This window comes from Pan troglodytes, chromosome 1 (genome assembly GCF_028858775.2).
Source record: "Pan troglodytes isolate AG18354 chromosome 1, NHGRI_mPanTro3-v2.0_pri, whole genome shotgun sequence".
Classification (NCBI taxonomy): domain Eukaryota; kingdom Metazoa; phylum Chordata; class Mammalia; order Primates; family Hominidae; genus Pan; species Pan troglodytes.
This window is the reverse complement of record NC_072398.2, coordinates 165,427,201-165,446,974: the sequence shown is the minus strand read 5'-3', so window position 1 is coordinate 165,446,974 and position 19,774 is coordinate 165,427,201. Positions and strand designations below refer to the sequence as shown.

Genomic DNA, 19,774 nt, shown 5'->3' with positions numbered 1-19,774 from the left:
CGGCCGTGGGAGGTGTCAGTCTGCCCCTACTTGAGGGTGCCTCCCAGTTAGGCTGCTCGGGGGTCAGGGGTCAAGGACCCACTTGAGGAGGCAGTCTGCCCGTTCTCAGGTCTCCAGCTGTGTGCTGGGAGAACCACTGCTCTCTTCAAAGCTGTCAGACAGGAACATTTAAGTCTGTAGAGGTTACTGCTGTCTTTTTGTTTGTCTGTGCCCTGCCCCCAGAGGTGGAGCCTACAGAGGCAGGCAGGCCTCCTTGAGCTGTGGTGGGCTCCACCCAGTTCGAGCTTCCTGGCTGCTTTGTTTACCTAAGCGAGCCTGGGCCATGGCGGGTGCCCCTCCCCCAGCCTCGCTGCCGCCTTGAAGTTTGATCTCAGACTGCTGTGCTAGCAATCAGCGAGACTCCGTGGGCGTAGGACCCTCCGAGCCAGGTGCGGGCTATAATTCTCCTGGTGCGCCCTTTCCTAAGCCTGTCGGAAAAGCTCAGTATTCAGGTGGGAGTGACCCGATTTTCCAGGTGCCGTCTGTCACCTCTTTCCTTGACCAGGAAAGGGAACTCCCTGACCCCTTGCGCTTCCTGAGTGAGGCAATGCCTTGCCCTGCTTTGGCTCGCGCACAGCGCGCTGCACCCACTGTCCTGCACCCGCTGTCTGGCACTCCCTAGTGAGATGAACCCGGTACCTCAGATGGAAATGCAGAAATCACCGTCTTCTGCGTGGCTCACACTGGGAGCTGTAGACCAGAGCTGTTCCTATTCGGCCACCTTGGCTCCTCCCCCCATCATGTGGTTTTTGTCATTGGTTCTGTTTATGTGATAGATTATGTTTATTGATTTGTGTATGTTGAAGCAGCCTTGCATCCTAGAGATGAAGCCGACTTCATCGTGGTGGATGAGCTTTTTGATGTGCTGCTGGATTCTTTTTGCCAGTATTTTATTGAGGATCTTTGCACCAATGTTCATCAGGGATATTGGCCTGAAATTTTCTTTTTTTGTTTTGTCTATGCCAGGTTTTAGTATCAGGATGATGCGGGCCTCATAAACGAGTTATGGAGGAATCCCTCTTTTTCTGTTGTTTAGAATAATTTCAGAAGGAATGGTACCAGCTCCTCTTTGTACCTCTGGTAGAATTCGGCTGTGAATCTGTCTGGTCCTGGGCCTTTTTTGGTTGGTAGGCTATTAATTACTGGCTCAATTTCAGACCCTGTTTTTGGTCTATTCAGGGATTTGACTTCTTCCTAGTCTTGGGAGGTGTATGGGTGTGGGAATTTATCCATTTCTTCTAGATTTTCTAGTTTATTTGCATAGAGGTGTTTATAGTATTTTCTGGTGGTAGTTTGTATTTCTGTGGTATCAGTGGTGATATACCCTTTATCATTTTTTATTGTGTCTATTTGATTCTTCTCTCTTTTCTTCTTTATTAGTCTGGCTAGTGGTCTATTTTGTTGATCTTTTCAAAAATCCAGCTCCTGGATTCACTGAGTTTTTGAAGGGTTTTTCGTGTCTCTATCTCCTTCAGTTCTGCCCTGATTTTAGTTATTTCTTGTCTTCTGCTAGCTTTTGAATTTGTCTGCTCTTGCTTCTCTAGTTCTTTTAATTGTGATGATAGGGTGTCGATTTTAGATCTTTCCTGCTTTCTCTTGTGGGCATTTAGTGCTATAAATTTCCCTCTAAACACCGCTTTATATATGTCCCAGAGATTCTGGTACGTTGTGTCTTTGTTCTCACTGGTTTCAAAGAACATCTTTATTTCTGCATTAATTTCATTATTTACCCAGTAGTCATTCAGGAGCAGGTTGTTCAGTTTCCATGTAGTTGTGCAGTTCTGAGTGAGTTTCTTAATCCTCAGTTATAATTTGATTACACTGTGGTCTGAGAGACAGTTTGTTATGATTTCTGTTCTTTTGCATTTGCTGAGGAGTGTTTTACTTCCAATTATGTGGTCAATTTTAGAATAAGCACGATGTGGTGCTGAGAAGAATGTATATTCTGTTGATTTGGGGTGGAGAGTTCTGTAGATGCCTATTAGGTCTTCTTGGTCCAGAGCTGAGTTCAAGTCCTGAATATCCTCGTTAATTTTCTTTCTTGTTGATCTGTCTAATATTGACAGTGGGGTGCTAAAGTTTCCCACTATTATCATGTGGCAGTTTAAGTCTCTTTGTAGGTCTTTAAGAACTTGCTTTATGAGTCTGGGTGCTCCTGTATTGTGTGCATATATTTAGGATAGTTAGCTCTTCTTGTTGCATTGATCCCTTTACCATTATGTCATGCTCTTCTTTGTCTTTTTTGATCGTTGTTGGTTTAAAGTCTGTTTTATCGGAGACTAGGATTGCAACCCCTGCTTTTTTTTTTTTTTTTTGCTTTCCATTTGCTTGATAAATATTCCTCCATCCCTTTATTTTGAGCCTATGTGTCTCACATGCAAAGGCATGTGAGACTGGTCTCCTGAATACAGCACACTGATGGGTCGTGACTGTTTTTCCAATTTGGCAGTCTGTGTCTTTTAATTGGGGCATTTAGCCCATTTACATTTAAAGTTAATATTGTTATGTGTGAATTTGATCCTGTCATTATGATGCTAGCTGGTTGTTTTGCCCATTAGTTGATGCAGTTTCTTCATAGTGTTGATGGTCTTTACTATTTGCTATGTTTTTACAGTGGCTGGTACTGGTTTTTCCTTTCCATGTTTAGTGCTTCCTTCAGGAGCTCTTTTAAGGCAGGCCTGGTGGTGACAGAATCTCTCAGCATTTGCTTGTCTGTAAAGGATTTTATTTCTCCTTCACTTATGAAGCTTAGTTTGGCTGGATATGAAATCCCGGGTTGAAAGTTCTTTTCTTTAAGAATGTTGAATATTGGTCCCCACTCTCTTCTGGCTTGTAGAGTTTCTGCAGACATATCCACTGTTAGTCTGATGGGCTTCCCTTTGTGGGTAACTTGACCTTTCTCTCTGGCTGCCCTTGACGTTTTTTCCTTCATTTAAACCTTGGTGAATTTGATGATTATATGTCTTCAGGTTGCTCTTCTCGAGGAGTATCTTTGTGGTGTTCTCGTATTTCTTGAATTTGAATGTTGGCCTGTCTTACTAGGTTGGGGAAGTTCTCCTGGATAATATCCTGCAGAGTGTTTTCCAACTTGGTTCTGTTCTCCCCATCACTTTCAGGTACACCAATCAAACATAGGTTTGGTCTTTTCACATAGTCCCATATTTCTTGGAGGCTTAGTTCATTTCTTTGCATTCTTTTTTTAAAATCTTGTCTTCATGCTTTATTTCATTAAGTTGATCTTCAATCTCTGACATCCTTTCTTCCGCTTGTTCAATTTGGCTATTGATACCTGCGTATGCTTTACAAAGTTCTCATGCTGTGTTTTTCAGCTCCATCAGGTCATTTATGTTCTATATACTGGTTTTTCTAGTTCGCAATTCCTCTAACCTTTTTTCAACATTCTTAGCTTCCTTGCATTGGGTTAGAACATGCTTCTTTAGCTCAGAGGAGTTTGTTATTACCCACCTTCTGAAGCCTACTTCTGTCAATTCATCAAACTCATTCTGTTCCCTTCCTGGTGAGGAGTTGTGATCCTTTAAATGAGAAGCGGCATTCTGGTTTTTGGAATTTTAAGCGTCTTTGTGCTGGTTTTTCCTCATCTTCATGGATTTATCTACCTTTGGTCTTTGATGTTGGTGACCTTTGAATGGGGTTTTTCTGTGGAATCCTTTTTGCTGATGTTGATGCTATTCCTTTCTGTTTGTTAGTTTTCCTTCTACCAGTCAGGCCCTTCTGCTGCAGGTCTGATGGAGTTTGCTTGAGGTTCACTCCAGACCCTGTTTGCCTGGGTATCACCAGCGGAGGCTGCAGGCCAGCAAAGATTCCTGCCTGTTCCTTTCTCTGGCAGCTTCGTCCCAGAGGGGTACCCACCAGATGCCAGCTGGAGCTCTCCTGTATGAAGTGTCTGTTGACCCCTGCTGGGAGGTGTCTCTCAGTCAAGAGGCAGGTGGTTAGGAACCCATTTGAGGAGGCAGTCTGTCCTTTAGTAAAGCTGAAGCGCTGTGCTGGGGGATCCACTGCTCTCTTCAGAGCCATCAGGCAGGAATGTTTAAGTCTGCTGAAGCTGTGTCCACAGCCACATTCTTCCCCCAGGGAGAATGCTGTGTCCCAAGGAGATGGGAGTTTTATCTATAAGCCCCTGACTGGGGCTGCTGCCTTTCTTTCAGAGATGCCCTGCCCAGAGAGGAGGAATCTAGAGAGGCAGTCTGGCTACAGAGGCTTTGTGTGCAGCAGTGGGCTCCACCCAGTTCAGACTTCCCAGAGACCTTGTTTACACTGTGAGGGGAAAACTGCCTATTCAAGCCTCAGTAATGATGGACATTCCTCCCCCCACCAAGCTTGAGTGTCCCAGGTCGATTTCTGCTGTGCTGGCAGGGAGAATTTCAAGCCAGTGGATCTTAGCTTGCTGGGCTCCATGGGGGTGGTATCCGCTGAGCTAGACCATTTGACTCCCTGGCTTCAGCCTTTCCAGGGAAGTGAACGGTTCTGTCTGTCTTGCTGGCATTCCAGGCACTGCTGGGGTATGAAAAAAAAAACTCCTGCAACTAGTTTGGTGTCTGCCCAAATGGCTGCCCACTTTTGTGCTTGAAACCCAGGGCCCTGGTGGTGTAGGCACCCGAGGGAATCTCCTGGTCTGTGGGTTGGGAAGGCCATGGGAAAAGCATAATATCTGGGCCAGAGTGCACTGTCCCTCACGGCACAGTCCTTCATGGCTTCCCTTGGCTAGGGTAGGGAGTTTCTTGATCCCTTGCACTTCCTGGATGAGCCAACGCCCCATCCTGCTTCAGCTCACCCTCCGGGAGCTGCACCCACTGTCTAACCAGTAGGAATGAGATGAGCCGGGTACCTCAGTTGGAAATGCAGAAATCACCTGCCTCCTGCGTTGATCTCCCTGGGAGCTACAGACCAGAGCTGTTCCTATTCGGCCATCTTGCCAGCCACCCCCGCCTGTTCTTTTTTTGTGTTCTTCTTGCTAAATTTATTTTATTGAGCACAGCAGTAGCATGTTCTCACATAAGAAGCTGACTAACAGAATGCACAGCAAAAAAAAATGTGCTATTTGTATAGAAATAATTTGTTAACTTCAGCAATCAGTTTGAGACCCACGTATCACCTGGATGAATGGTTCTCCTGCAGAATCTGATTCAGAGGAAAGAGTCATGTGGTGCGGTGACTTGAAAGAGCTGTGGTGAATAATTGAATTCTAAGAATGGCCACAGTAGACTTCCCTGTTAATATTTCTGAAAAGTAGGGTTATGGAGCACATATTATTAAACTGTTATTTTTAATAGACATCTTATACTTGTATCTGGTCTGTAAGACCAGTCATATTAGTGTACATTTTTCAATTAGTTTACTTTGGAAGTGGGCACAGCGGCCTACACTGCTCAAATCTGTAATTATAATTACCTTATGATAATTTATTATGGCAATGATGGGAATTTGCTTATTTTTCTTTGAAAAATGTTTTCAAGCTATACTTGTTTCTGCCATGATAGTTAGAGAACTTTTGCAACATTCATTTTTGTTGTGAGAGTAGAGCCACAATGTTTTTCTAATGAGAATTGATTAAGCCCTTTCCTTACCCTAGCCCAGTTCTAAGTATTGTCAATGGTGATTGGGATAGAGGGTAGTCTTTTTGGCATGTTTCCATGTCATGTGAGGATGTCAACCCTACCGTCTTTTTGAATGATTGCTAAGGCATATTCCTCCTTTTAACTGTCAACAGAGAATAACTACTACTGTGGTCTGAATGTTTGTGCCACCACAGAATTCATATGTTGAAACCTAATTACCAATGCAATAGCATTAAGAGGTGGGGCCTTTAGGAGGTTATTAGGTCATGAGGGTGGAGCCCTCATGAATGGGATTAGTGCCCTTATAAAAGAGGCTGCAGCGGAGCTTGTTCACCCCTTCTGCCATGTGAAGACATGGCAAGAAGGCACCATCTATGAGAAGTAGTCCTTCACCAGAGATTGAATCTGCTGGCATGTTGATCTTGGACTTTCCAGCCTCCAGAATTGTGAGCAATACATTTCCTTTGTTTATAAGCCACTGAGTTTGTGGTATTTTGTTATAGCAGCCCAAATGAATGAAGAAAACTGCATTCCAGGGGAATGTTAGGCAGTATTATCTCAACTCTTCATAGTGTGATGTCTGTGACTGGCTCAGTTCATGCAGCTCTACTTGTGGAATGTGCATTATTACATTTATTTATCTATATCAGGAATTCTTAATCCTGGAGAAATTTCAAGGGATTGTTAACCCCTTGAAATTATAGCCCTAATTTTAGTTGTATGTGCTTCCTCATGGCGTTGATACACTTCTTTCACCAAATTCTCAGTGAGGTCCATGTTCCAAAAAATGGCTAAGAATCACCATTTTGAAATCCTTCTTGCTATTATGCCAGATTCTCAAACAGCTGTATCTGGATGATAGGAGAATGCCTCTTTGAAGGTTGCTTTTGTGCATGTTGGCATGGGGGAGGTGCTAAAATTTCAGATGGGATGGCCAGGGCAGGCTCCTTAAGAAGGTGAGTTGAGTGGTGGGGAGAGCAGTGGATGATGAGTGGGATCTGGGACCTTGTAGTCCTGCTCAGGACTTGGACTGTTACTACAAGTGACAGGAGAGGGCTGTAGTGCTTTGAGAAAGAGAGACATGATCTGGTCAATGTGTTAATAAGATCACTGTGACTACTGTGTTAGAGAGACATGATCTGATCTGTGTGAAGAAGATCACTTTAACTGCTATGTTGATAACTGACTGAATTGGGGAGCAAGGACAGAAGTAGAGAGCCTCTTCTGATAGTTCTGGGAAGAGATAATTGTGGCATAGAACAGGGTATTGGTAGTGGAGAGGGTGACAAATTATTAAATTTTGAAATTGCTTTGAAACTCTGGTATTATTAGGATGTTCATGAGGATGTTAGCTGTTATTTTATAAAATTAATCAATAAAAATTTTGTACTGTTCTTAATGTTAGGATTATTTGTACTCTTCTCCTAAACTGTTCATTTCATTTTAACTACTCAGAATTTATAATTGAACAATACAACCATAAGAAAAGTTAGAACAAATTAATGGTTCATCCTTAGGAAGTGTCTTCATATTAATGGTGTTTGGTGTATTAGGCTTATTTTGGTCATCCTATCTTTAATTTTCCCTTTGCTTCATTCTTTTTTCACCAATTTAAAAAATTTCTGTCACTTTTTCTGTCTTTTATTTAGACAGAGTCTCACTTTGTCATCCAGGCTGGAGTGCAGTGGTGTGATCTCAGCTCACTGCAACCTTCACCTCCCGGTTCAAGCGATTCTCTTGCTTCAGCCTCCCAAGTAGCTGGGATTACAGGAACACGTCACCACACTCAGCTACTTTTTGTATTTTTAGTAGAGACAGTGTTTCACTATGTTGGCCAGGCTGGTCTTGAACTCCCGACCTCAAGTGATCCACCCGCCTTGGCCTCCCAAAGTGCTGGGATTGCAGGTGTGAGCCACTGCACCCAGCCTCTTTTTCTGTATTATTTGTGTTTTAAAAAACTTCTTTATATTCCTTTTTGTACAGTTTAGGGTGCATATGTTTCTCTCATTGAATCTATGTCAGATACCACCTTTCACTCTCTCTTCAAGGTTGTGTCTATGTCCTTTTTACACTTGTGATTGTTTCTCTGTTATTTAAGAATGAAACCTGATTCCAAGAATCCAAACCATCAGAGTAGTTTGTGTTTTGCATGGAACATTAAATAAAGAAGTGGTTGTTTTATGTAAGGAAAACTGCTGATCTATTTGATCACTTAACTGAGGAGACCAGGTGAGTTAAAAACGAGCCAAATCATTTGTTGAACTGAATTACTAGTCGCTAGTAAGTTTCATCAAAGCAATCCAGTGATATGTTGTATCTGTGACACATCTTGACTATAAAACTTGCCCTTGAGTTTATTTTATGAGAACATCTTATATCAAGAACAGGTAGCATAAAAAGCAGGGAGGAATTTGTACTCATTTAATATAATTAAATAATGAGGGTTCCAAACAGTGTACTGATTTCTAGAAATCCTAAAGAACCATTGTGATATCAGTGTATAAAGAACAAAAATTCTGATGACAAACTTGTAGTGTGAAAAACAAATTTACTGGACTACCCACTGTTTGTACTCATTTATTTTCTTCCTGATAGTAAGTTGTAAAATAAACAAACACTTTTTTCCATTTACGTATCATATGGTGCCAATTCTCACTTATCATATGGTGCCAATTCTCAGATATGAGTCATGAGACATGTTTCTCACTTAATGTTTTACACTATTCTTTGTGGTAAAGTGTGGTTTCCATTTTAAATTACATATCTCAGAATAATAGGCAGCTCTGAAAGGGATTGTAGAGACCATCTAACAGTCTGGTTTGTAGATGAGGAACCTGAGGTCTAGAGTGTTGAAAACCCAAGTCCCACAGCTGATTACCAGAAGAGCTTAGCCTGGCACCCAACACTCCTGACGCCTAATTCAGGTAGGTTTTCATCCAAAGTCCAAGCCAAATATATTAAAATTATACTACTATTTGGATTTATGACATAGTAGTACAAATAATCATATTTGTGATACTCCAACTTGAGTAGAACTCATAGGAAATCTTGTCTCTGAAGTCAGACTTCATTTGGGTATATTAAGCCACCAGACTTTTAATTATTCTAACTCTCCAATATTACCTCATCTGCAAATAAACAATAGGTTTCCAAAGGTCTACTGGTAAAATTTCTCCTCTTTATTGGAAATAAATAGGCAGTTGTTACCTATGCAATAATTATTTGGCTTTACAATATCATAGTAAAGATAAAGACTTCAAAAAACAGGGAAATTTTAAGACCTGAGCATGAAAAAAATTGAAGATGGTGATATTAATGATGTTAAATTAGCTGTTACATATTTAATCAACATTGTGAGCACTTGCATTTAGTTAAAATTTCAGTCTTACCCGTGATACCTGTCCTGGTTTGTTATGGCATAAAGGAACATTCAGTTTAAATTTTTTCGACTTGTATTTTTAATGATGTAAGATAGGATGCGTAAAGGAATAAATCTATAGCCTAATTTTATGTGAGATATTTCTCAGATATTGATCTAGAGTATCACATGTAAATTTAGAGACTTATCTATAATCCCTTTCCTTTTATGTTTTCCACAGACAACTTATATATATGTGTTTTTGTTTTTGTGTGTGTTCTGATTTTAGATTTACCTTTTCCAGGTGTACTTCTCTGAAGTAAGATGATTTGTCAAAAATTCTGTGTGGTTTTGTTACATTGGGGTAAGTTATTTGCTCATTTCCTGTTTTAATGCCCTTAAACATGGTAGAGATTTTGCCTTTAGAGATGCTGTTTTATTTATTAGCTAACAGAATTTCCTATTTCTAGTTAGGAATTCTCATACATGCTTATGATTAAAAATGCAAACCATAGTATAGGTGTATAAGTGTGAAAACGAAAACCCTTCCCAACCTCCTAAAGACAACCTGATGGTGTATCCTTCCAGAATTCTCTCTCTCTCACACACACACACAGACTCACACACACACATACACAGACACACTCATATCTATAGCTGCAAAAATAGCACTGGTCTGTACATGTTGTTCTGGATGTTTATTTTTCCATTTAACAGGTTTCCAATTTATCATGATGGCTTTTTATCTTTATCAGTATTTACTGGGATACTTATTAGTTTAATGGTTGCATGACAATGCACTGTATGAATATATATAAAATTATTAGTCTATTTGACCAATTCCTGATTGATAGACATTTCTTTTTCTGTAACAAATAATACTGCATTGGAACGTCATGTGTCTTTGTATATTTGGAAAAATATTTCTGTAGATTAATTCTTTTTTTTTTTTTTTTTTTTTTTTTGAGACGCAGTCTTGCTCTGCCGCCAGACTGGAGTGCAGTGGCATGATCTCAGCCCACTGCAACCTCTGCCTCCTGGATTCAAGCAATTCTCCTGCCTCAGCCTCTCGAGTAGCTGGGACTACAGGCACGTGCCACCATGCCCAGATAATTTTTGTATTTTTAGTAGAGACGGGGTTTCACCATGTTGGCCAGATGGTCTCAATCTCTTGACCTCGTGATCTGCCCGCCTCGGCCTCCCAAAGTGCTGGGATTACAGGCGTGAGCCACCATGCCCAGCCGATACATTGCCAATAACTTTTGAGCATACTGTTCTCACGTGTTTCTTACCACATTCTGGTGACATTCTGATTTCCTTAAACCAAATCATCTAAGTTAGATTGTGTTCCAAGTTTTTGAAATTAAAGTTAGAGTATCTTTAACAAAACTTATGTGATTTGGCAATTGTTTATCTAGCTTTCTTTAACAAAACTTATGTTGTGGCAACTTTATCTGGCAGCTGTTACCTGTGTGTCAACTGATTCTGAGCATCTCCTTGGCTACCCCCATCTAAAGGGGCTCTTCTAAGCTTCCCTATAGGTCTTCCTTGTTGTACATACTTCTCTTTCATTGCAGCCATCTGTATATTTCCAGAAAATAACCTGGATAGCTCCACCATTACAGATTTCCAAAAAATTATGCCACAAGGGACTATCAAAGAGAAATAACTCATTCTCTTTTTATATTCTCTAATTTTATTAGATATATTTAAGGGAACTGTTCATTCTCTTTTATAATTCTCTATTAATTTTTGTTAGACTCTAGTGTTTTACATTGACTTTCTGGAAGGTTTCTGGTTTGATCAAGTTTGTGAATCAAAAGAATTCCTGGGATATTGTTACCTGATAAGATATGCCTTCAGATGAAAATTCTAGACCGTCTTTAGAGTTTAGGATTCATTTGGAGGGAAAGAAATATCATTTGCAAAGTTGCATGTGGATAAAATAGACTCATCTTTTAATTTAACTGCATCAATAGTTGCTATGTTTTTAAAGTTCATCATTACATTTTACATTTAAATACTTCTGTGAGGATTTTAGGCTAATTCATTTCAAGCAACTGAATCCTCTATGTAGACCTAGAATATATAATGCTGTAAATTAGTAATATTACATATTCTTGGTTTTGTAAACTTCCTCCCTCAAAAAACTATTCTGTTTTCTTTGAGGTGTTCTGATTTTAGAAACATGTTAGAAGGAGTGAAGTCCAAAGGAACATAATTGTAATATGGATTTACTTTTGGTAATGTTGTGATACCTAATTGTTATCAGTATGGCCATAGTCACATTTGTCACATTAATCACTTTGGCCTCAATTTTTGCATCTATACCTATTTATATTAATTTATATCTATAGAAATAAATTAATATAACCAAACTATAATTAATTAATAATAAACCAAACTATTAACAGTCATTACCTATGTATTGTTTGAATATTTTCACTGATAATTGCTTTTGTAATGAAAAAATACATTTGTGAATTGATTAAAAATTTTATTTTCTTACATTTTTAAAAAGCCTTTATTTTTTAGAGCAGTTTTAGGTTCACAGCAAAATTGAGAGGAAGGTACAGAGATTTTCCGTAGACTCCCTGCCCCACACATTTATAACCCCCCATTATCAACTATCCCCCCTCAGAGTGGTACATTTGTCACAATTGATGAACCCATACTGACATATCATTGTCACTCAAAGTCCATAGTTTACATTATGGTTCACTCTTGGTGTTGTATATTGTATGAATGTTGACAGATGTATGTATAGTGACCTTTATCTGCAGCTGTAGAATCATACAGAAGAATTTCACTGCCCTACCCATCCTTTGTGGCCTTCCTATTCCTCCCTCCTTCTTACCTAACTCCTGGGAACTGCCGATCTTTTTACTGTTTCCATAGTTGTGCGTTTTATAGAATGTCATAATGTCATATAGTTGGAATAACATAGTATGTAGTCTTTTCATACTGGTTTCTTTCACTTAGTAATATGCATTTATGTTTCCTCCATGTCTTTTTTTTCCTCTTTAAATTTTTATTTTTTTAGATTCAGAGGTTACAAGTATGGTTTTGTTACATGGATATGTTGCGTAGTATGTACATCACCTGAATAGTGAACTTTGTGTACAATACTACTTATAAGTGAGAACATGTGGTATTGGATTTTCTGTTTCTGAGTTATTTCACTTAGGATAATGGCCTTTAGCTCCATCCACGTTGTTGCAAAGTACATGCTTTTATTCTTTTTTATGGCTGCATAGTATTCCATGGTGTGTGTGTGTGTGTGTGTGTGCACGCGCATGTGCATGTGTGTGAATATGCCACTTTTTTTAATGCAGTCATTCATTGAGGGACACTTAGGTTGATTCCATGACTTTGCTATTGTGATTAGTGCTGTGACAAACATATGACCGCAGGTGTCTTTTTGTTACAATGATTTCTTTTCCTTTGAGTAGATACCTAGTAGTGGGATTGCTGGATTGAATGATAGTTCTACTTTTAGTTCTTTGAGAAATCTACACATTGTTTTCCATAGAGGTTGTACAAATTTACATTGCCACCAACAGTGAATAAGCATTTCCTTTTCTCTGCATCCTCACCAACATCTATTATTTTTTGACTTTTTAATAATGGCCATTCTTACTGGTATAAGATGGTATCTCTTTGTAGTTTTAATTTGCATTTTTCTAATGATTAGTGATATTGGGCATTTTTTTCATGTTCATTGGCTGCTTGTATGTCTTCTTTTGAGAAATGTCTTCATTTCTTTTGCCTTCTTTTTAATGGGATTATTTGTTTTTTTCTTGTTGAGTTGTTTGAGTTCCTTCTAAATTCTGGATATTAGTCCTTTGTTAGATGCATAGTTCTGGAAGAGTGCTGGAACCTCTGTATCTTTTCGTGACTTGATGTCTCATTTCTTTTTAGCCCTGAATAATATTTAATTGTCTGGATGTACCACAATTTACCCATTCACCTACTGATGAACATCATGTTTACTTCTATTTCCTTACATTATTACATTTGCCAAACTCTTCAAAATTCTCATTTCATACAAATCCATACAAGATTCTCAGAATTCGTATTCTGCATTAGTGTCTGTATAAGCCAACACAATTGTTGCATCATTTGGGTAACTTATTGCAAAAACAATTATGGATAATTATTTTATTTTCAAACAAATATTTAAAAATAAGTTTGGCTGGGTGCAGTGGCTCATGCCTGTAATCACAGCACTTTGGGAGGCCAAGGTGGGCGGATCACCTGAGGTCAGGAGTTCGAGACCAGCCTGGCCAACATGGCAAAACCCCGTCTCTACTAAAAGTACAAAAATTAACCGGGTGTGGTGGCAGGTGCCTGTAATCCCAGCTACTCAGGAGGCTGAGGCAGGAGAATTGCTTGAACCCGGGAAGCAGAGGTTGCAGTGAGTCGAGATCATGCCACTGCACTCCAGCCTGAGCACCAAGAGCAAAGCTCCATCTTAAAAAAAAAAAAAAAACAAAAAAAAAAAAACAAGGTTTAACTTTTGCAGATCTTTTGGTACAGGATTATATAATTGTTCTTAATTTTTATATTTAAACAGTGATAATTTAACCAGCAGTGGGCATTTCCCATAAGAAGTCTATTCTTTTGCATCATTTTTTGTGTAATGTGCTAAGGGCATGTCTTATATGATGATGTTTTGTATTTGGAGGATCATGGGAAAATTCAGGAGATCATCAAGCCATCATCATGTTGAAGACAAATTCTTTCTAAAAGTGCTCAGCGAAAGCAGTGTTAATATTTTGGTGTTACTCTCTTAAATACATATTAAAATAGCACTTTAATGTTTGTTTATATAATTGCACATCCAGATATTTATTTATCATTTATACTGGATATTATATTTATCATTTATAATGGAAGCTAGAATAATATGCTTTAGAAAGGAAAAATAAAATATTCAGTGTTTGTTTCCTTTTATTAAAACATAAATATAAAATGTCAGCTTAAAGAGAAAACATGAAGTGTGAGTCTTCAAAAGGAAAAGAGATGTCAGAAAGTGGAGTAATTTCTACAAATGAATGCATCCTCTTGAATGTAACACATTGTACAATGGAAGCACAAAGTTATTCATTAGGCACTCACTGAGGACTTAGAAAGTTAAATAATTATTGAGCACTACATGGTTTAATCTCAGATACTTTCTATTCATGTCTTAGTCAAAATGATTACTTTTTTCTGTGTGTCTTTTTAATATCCTAACAGAATTTATTTATGTGATAACTGCATTTAACTTGTCATATCCAATTACTCCTTGGAGATTTAAGTTGTCTTGCATGCCACCAAATTCAACCTATGACTACTTCCTTTTGCCTGCTGGACTCTCAAAGAATACTTCAAATTCGAATGGACGTTATGAGACAGCTGTTGAACCTAAGTTTAATTCAAGTGGTACTCTCTTTTCTAACTTATCCAAAACAACTTTCCACTGTTGCTTTCGGAGTGAGCAAGATAGAAACTGCTCCTTATGTGCAGACAACATTGAAGGAAAGACATTTGTTTCAACAGTAAATTCTTTAGTTTTTCAACGAATAGGTAAGCATTAGCTATTTTTTAAATGTATTGAACAATGTTTTTTAATTCTTTGATACCTGTATGAAATAGATGTCTTATGGCTATGATTTTAACATACATAATCATTTTTATATGGATAATAAAATTAGGATTCATTATGTGAACAAACTAATAAATAATTTCCAAATTATCTTGTATCCCATAAAAATATAATGAGGGAATTATTTTACTTTTAAGTACATTCCTTGTAGTCTTCTAAATTTGCTTTGAAATAGAAAAACACACCTTATTTTTGTTAAATGTATAAAATATCAAATGACTGATAATATTGTTGAATTGGTTAAATTTTAAAATATTCATGAATAATAATAATTCTTCAGGCAAGGAATATCTCTGAAAGAATATACGTTTTAAAGATGGGTTTTTCAGAAAGAATAGTTAATGGATGCTGGGCTTAACACCTAGGTGATGTGATGATCTGTGTAGCAAACTGCTATGGTACATGTTTACCTATTTAACTACCTGCACATCCTGCACATGTACCCCTGAACTAAAAATAAAAGTTGGAAAAACAAAAAAAGAAAAGAAAAAAATTCTTTTTTTTTGTTTAAGTATAATGCATACTGATTGTAGCTAGTGTAGTTAAAAATTCTGCATCTGGAAATATAAACAACAAAATTATCCCAAGTCTTTTGGAAAAGCTAGGAAGAGTGGAGTCAATTGACTCATCCATGTAGAGAGACCTCCAGTATGAAAATACAGGCATATCTTTTCCTCCCTTAAAAGCGTGATGATTGGGTTTTCACATGTATGAGTGAGATGTGCCTCCCTCAGACCTTGTTATGATGTTGGCACATTACCTGTCTAATGTTAAAAAAAAAAAAAAGGCTGGGCACAGTGGCTTAACTGCCTGCAATCCTAGCATTTAGGAGGCCTAGGCGGGCGGATCACTTGAGCTCAGGAGTTAGAGACCAGCCTGGGCAACATAATGAAACCCCATCTCTACTAAAAATACAAAAAAAAAAAAAAAAATTAACTGGGCATGGTGGTGCATGCCTCTAGTCCCATCTACTTAGGAGACTGAGGTGGGAAGATTGCTTGAGAGATGGAGGCTGCAGTGAGCCATGATCACATGATCATGCCATTGCACTCCAGCCTGGGTGACAGAGTGACACCCCATCTCAAAAAAAAAAAAAAAAAGGAAAGAAAAAGAAAAGTGAGAACTGAGCTAGGTGAGTTTTGAGCTCTTTTGTCCTATTTAAGTGGTTTGAAATTAAAGAAAATTTGAGAAGCAATAATTGAATTTAATTCTATTACTTTAGAAAAAAGGAAACTGAGGGCCAAAGGGACTAAGTGATGGGCAAACACATGCCACTAGTTAAAGCTTGTTCTTTTTCTCTCAGAATAGGCAATGGAAGTTGTATCAGAACACTGGTAAATTGGATTTAGCTCTTCTCTTTCACTGAGTTGTTCAGATGGTTTTTGAGATTTCATGTAGTTGTTTTTTTTTTTTTTTTTTTTTAATTCAGATGCAAACTGGAACATACAGTGCTGGCTAAAAGGAGACTTAAAATTATTCATCTGTTATGTGGAGTCATTATTTAAGAATCCATTCAGGAATTATAACTATAAGGTCCATCTTTTATATGTTCTGTAAGTACCAAATAATTAATTTGGCATTTCTAATACACAATTTTTTTTATAAGAGCTTTCATATACGGAAGTAGATTATAAACCTCTTGCATCCCTACATTTCCTATTATATGTTTTATTTTTTAATATAGCATTCTGCTCTGTTAGGTTTCCTCTTTTCTCCTCCTGCTAATTGAGGTAGCAAGACAGTCAGGTTTAGGGTCACGATTGTCAGGTCCATGAGTATACCAAATGTTCAGTTCAAGTTCAGGTTCTAGCTCACGCTGAGGTCCGAAGGGAGTGGGTGGATGGGCAATAGCTGAAAGAACACTCTGGGGGCCTTAAGCAGGTGAAATGTAGTTTTATTCAGCAGCTCTCTATCAGCAGCTTACTCAAACTAGGTCTCTCATTAGCAGCTCTCTTAGCAGCAGCTTTCTCTCGCTGTCTGCTCTGTTTTGACTGCTTGGGCCAGCTGCTCCTATGCACAGCTGCACGGCTGGCTCTCTCTTGCCTTCAGGGTCAGCAGCTTAACTCTTTCTCTCTCTGGGCATGAACGCGAACCATGCTGTGCCATGTTGTGCCATGCTGAGCCATGCCCTGGCTCCCCTCGTCAGAGCAAGACTGACAGCTCTGGTACTCTCTCTCTGGGTGCAAGAGCGCCTGTACAAGAACATCTGTAGAGTGTCAGCAGGGCAATTATACCTTTTACAGACAATAGTGGCATATGGCCAAGGGATGACCTTCCCATGTTATGGCTACATGGCTGTGATAACAGATGGAGTTATATGCCTGCGCTCTACTCGCTGAGTCATGCAGGCCTGGACATCTGCCTTGGCCTGATTCTTGACCGAAGCACATCCATGTACCTTACAAAGATATTGCAGGTATAGGTGGGCATGTAGTCTGAAAGAAGAGTGAACTCAGTTCAGGAGTGCTAGATATTTGAGTGGAAAAGGAAAAAAGGTGCGTTTTATATTTCTTTTTCAGATGATTTTTCGTATTCGATCTCTTTATAAACTTAAAAATATGGGTGGCTAATATTTGTGCTAGAAAGAGAACAAAGATATTGTTTTCAAATAGCCATATACTTATAACTCAAACAGCGAATATGTCATTAAGTTTTCTAATTACTCTAGTGATGATATACACCAGTTTTATGTCAATTTTAACTCTTTAAAATTCTTTCTCATTAATTCTTCTATTTGATGCTTAAAGTCTCGCTTCCTTCAGTTCTGCAGTTATTGAGATAATACCGTTGAGGAGCAATGTGCTAGAAACTGTCCCTATACAAATGAATAGAGACAGAAAGTAAAGTGGGGCTGAGAGGAGGGGGAATTGGGGAGTTACTGTTTAATGGATATAAAGTTTCAATTTGGGAAAATGAAAAATGTTCTGGAGTTGGGGAGTGGTGATGGTTGCATAATAACGTGAATGTATTTCATGTCATTGCACTGTACACTTAAAATGGTTGAAATGTTAAATTTTATATACATTTTATTACAGTAAAAATTTAAAAAGAAACTTAAAGACATGTAAAAAAGGATGAATGGTTACGATCACTGTCCTTTAGGTGCTCAAAGGCTAGCAGTTGGGACCTGTATGTACAGAGTTTCAGTTTAAGTGGTTACCGATATGTATTTGGTAGGTACATAATGTCATGGGAGCCCATCATTGTTGTGAGATCTTAGATGGGGGTTATCTAGTTAAGCTGGTGAGAGAAGAGAGGAGGAAAGGTTTCCTAAGGAAGGAGATAGCTGAGTTGAGTCATTAGAGATGAATAAGAGCTAATGAGAAAATATGTGGGCAGTGTAGTGTTGGGAAGAGATCAGTATCACCTGGAACCTTGTTAGAAATTTAAATTTGCATGCTAAATGACGAGTTAATGGCTGCAGCACACCAACATGGCACATGTATACATATGTAACAAACCTGCACGTTGTGCACATGTACCCTAAAACTTAAAGTATAATAATAATAAAAAAAATTTAAATTTGCTAGCTCACCCCTGTGAATAAAAAATTAGGGGGGTGGGGCTCATTAATATATGTTTTGCCAAGTCCTTTAGGTGATTCTGATGGAACTCAAGTTTGAAAATTCCTGCTGTAGAGGTTAATATGACTGATTTTAGAGTCAGACTACCTGGCTGTACCACTTACTAAATGCACTCACAAAGCACTTGCTATGTTTAACAGTTGTTCTACCTCTAGAAATTAACACAATGGAAATATTTACACAATGTTTAAAAATTATTTGTTGAATGAATACATATTGCCAAAATGCTTTCTAAAATATTTTCCAATTTACCCTCCAGAAATTCTTAATGAGCCAAAAAGTTAATAAAAAAATAATATTGTCTGAAGGTGTGAGTAGTGAGTAGTCAATGGTCAGATATAGCAGGAAGATATAATAAGGTCTGAATAATATGTACGGATTTGGCAGTGTGAAAGTAATGGGTCTTTGGGCAGAGCTCATTCGGGGGAGCGGAAGGAGAGGTTGCCAGAACAAAGGGAAACTTGAAGAAAGGACCCGGAAGAGCTGATCTTTATGCTAGTTCCTCATTCAGTTGATGGGGGGACACTGCAGAGCTGGAATTCATATATCCAAGGCATACTATGGCTGGTGCTGAGAATATGAAAAAAACCTGGTTACTGGGACCAACTGCTGCTGCCCAGGTGAGGAACCTTTGGCTGGAGTGATATTTCAAGAATGGTAGGCAAAACAGGAAGGATCAACTCCCTTGTCACTCCATTATTCTAGTCTCTTTCTAGCTCCCCCACAGGTAGAATTTAACAAGAATTTAGGTAGCAGAGGAGAACTATGGTTTGCAGAGTTCCAGCCCCAGCATGGTGAAACAGAGCATAGGGTGCATTTGAAGATGGCAGTCAATAGCTTAACCACCAGCAAAATTCACTTCATTGGCTCATTGGCTACTTAGAACATTCACACACACCTTTCTACGCATACCTACCTTTCCCTACAACTTCCTTATAACTTCATGCTTTCACTTAATTAAGTGCAACTATACTTAAAAAAAATCAAAAGGATCTTTTATTTCATGTGTATGTAGTATCATAATTCATCAAAATAATTTATAATAGTTAACTGACCCTCAAATATTGTTTTATAAATGATGCCTTCTGAAGTTAAACATAATGTAGATTCAGTTTTTAAAAATTGTCTGTTTAGAACATACTAAACAAATGATAAGTTAAAAAAAAATATAATTCTCTCCTGTGAAGTCTTCTAAGAAAATCATGGCAAGTTCCTGATAAGATAAAAACCATTCCATCATTAAAGGGGATTAAAAAGAGGCATAAATAAATTTGAATAGAAACATCTGTTTGCTGAGTTTTGTCATTGTGTACAAATGAAACTCTAGAGTTAAAATTATATTCTGATTTCCCTCTATAAGCAAGAAATTCCTTAATAGAAGCTCAGAAATGACCTCAGTGTCTTGGTGAAACATACTTCTCCATCTGCGGACACTCAGTGCTCCCATCTCTATCAGATCTGCTGTGTTACCTCTGTTAACATTCCCAGGCATCTCCAGGAAGACAGGAGATGTCATCCTCTCCAAGATGGCTCTACCAAACCAAGGCTTTCCTGGCACCAACAACGT

At 38.4% G+C, this 19,774-nt stretch overlaps 1 protein-coding gene and 1 non-coding gene across 9 annotated transcripts in view; both read left to right on the top strand.

Annotated features, from left to right (window-relative positions):
- The window catches only part of LEPR (leptin receptor), a 209,072-nt gene that overhangs the window by 128,900 nt on the left and 60,398 nt on the right, over window positions 1-19,774 (top strand). For 6 of the 8 annotated variants that reach the window (XM_001161937.6, XM_016920109.4, XM_009459920.5 and 3 more), the window contains 3 exons: window positions 9,278-9,337; window positions 14,215-14,544; window positions 16,053-16,176. In XM_001161937.6, the coding sequence (XP_001161937.1) occupies window positions 9,298-9,337; window positions 14,215-14,544; window positions 16,053-16,176 (494 nt within the window). In that variant the 5' untranslated portion in view covers window positions 9,278-9,297. Of the gene's footprint in view, window positions 1-7,096; window positions 8,540-9,277; window positions 9,338-14,214; window positions 14,545-16,052; window positions 16,177-19,774 lie in introns of those variants that run through there. The other 2 variants (XM_063800965.1, XM_063800980.1) reach the window with 1 other exon arrangement.
- LOC112207478 (small nucleolar RNA U13) lies at window positions 15,290-15,393 on the top strand. The gene has a single exon (XR_002941917.1). It is a non-coding gene; the product is annotated as a small nucleolar RNA U13 (small nucleolar RNA).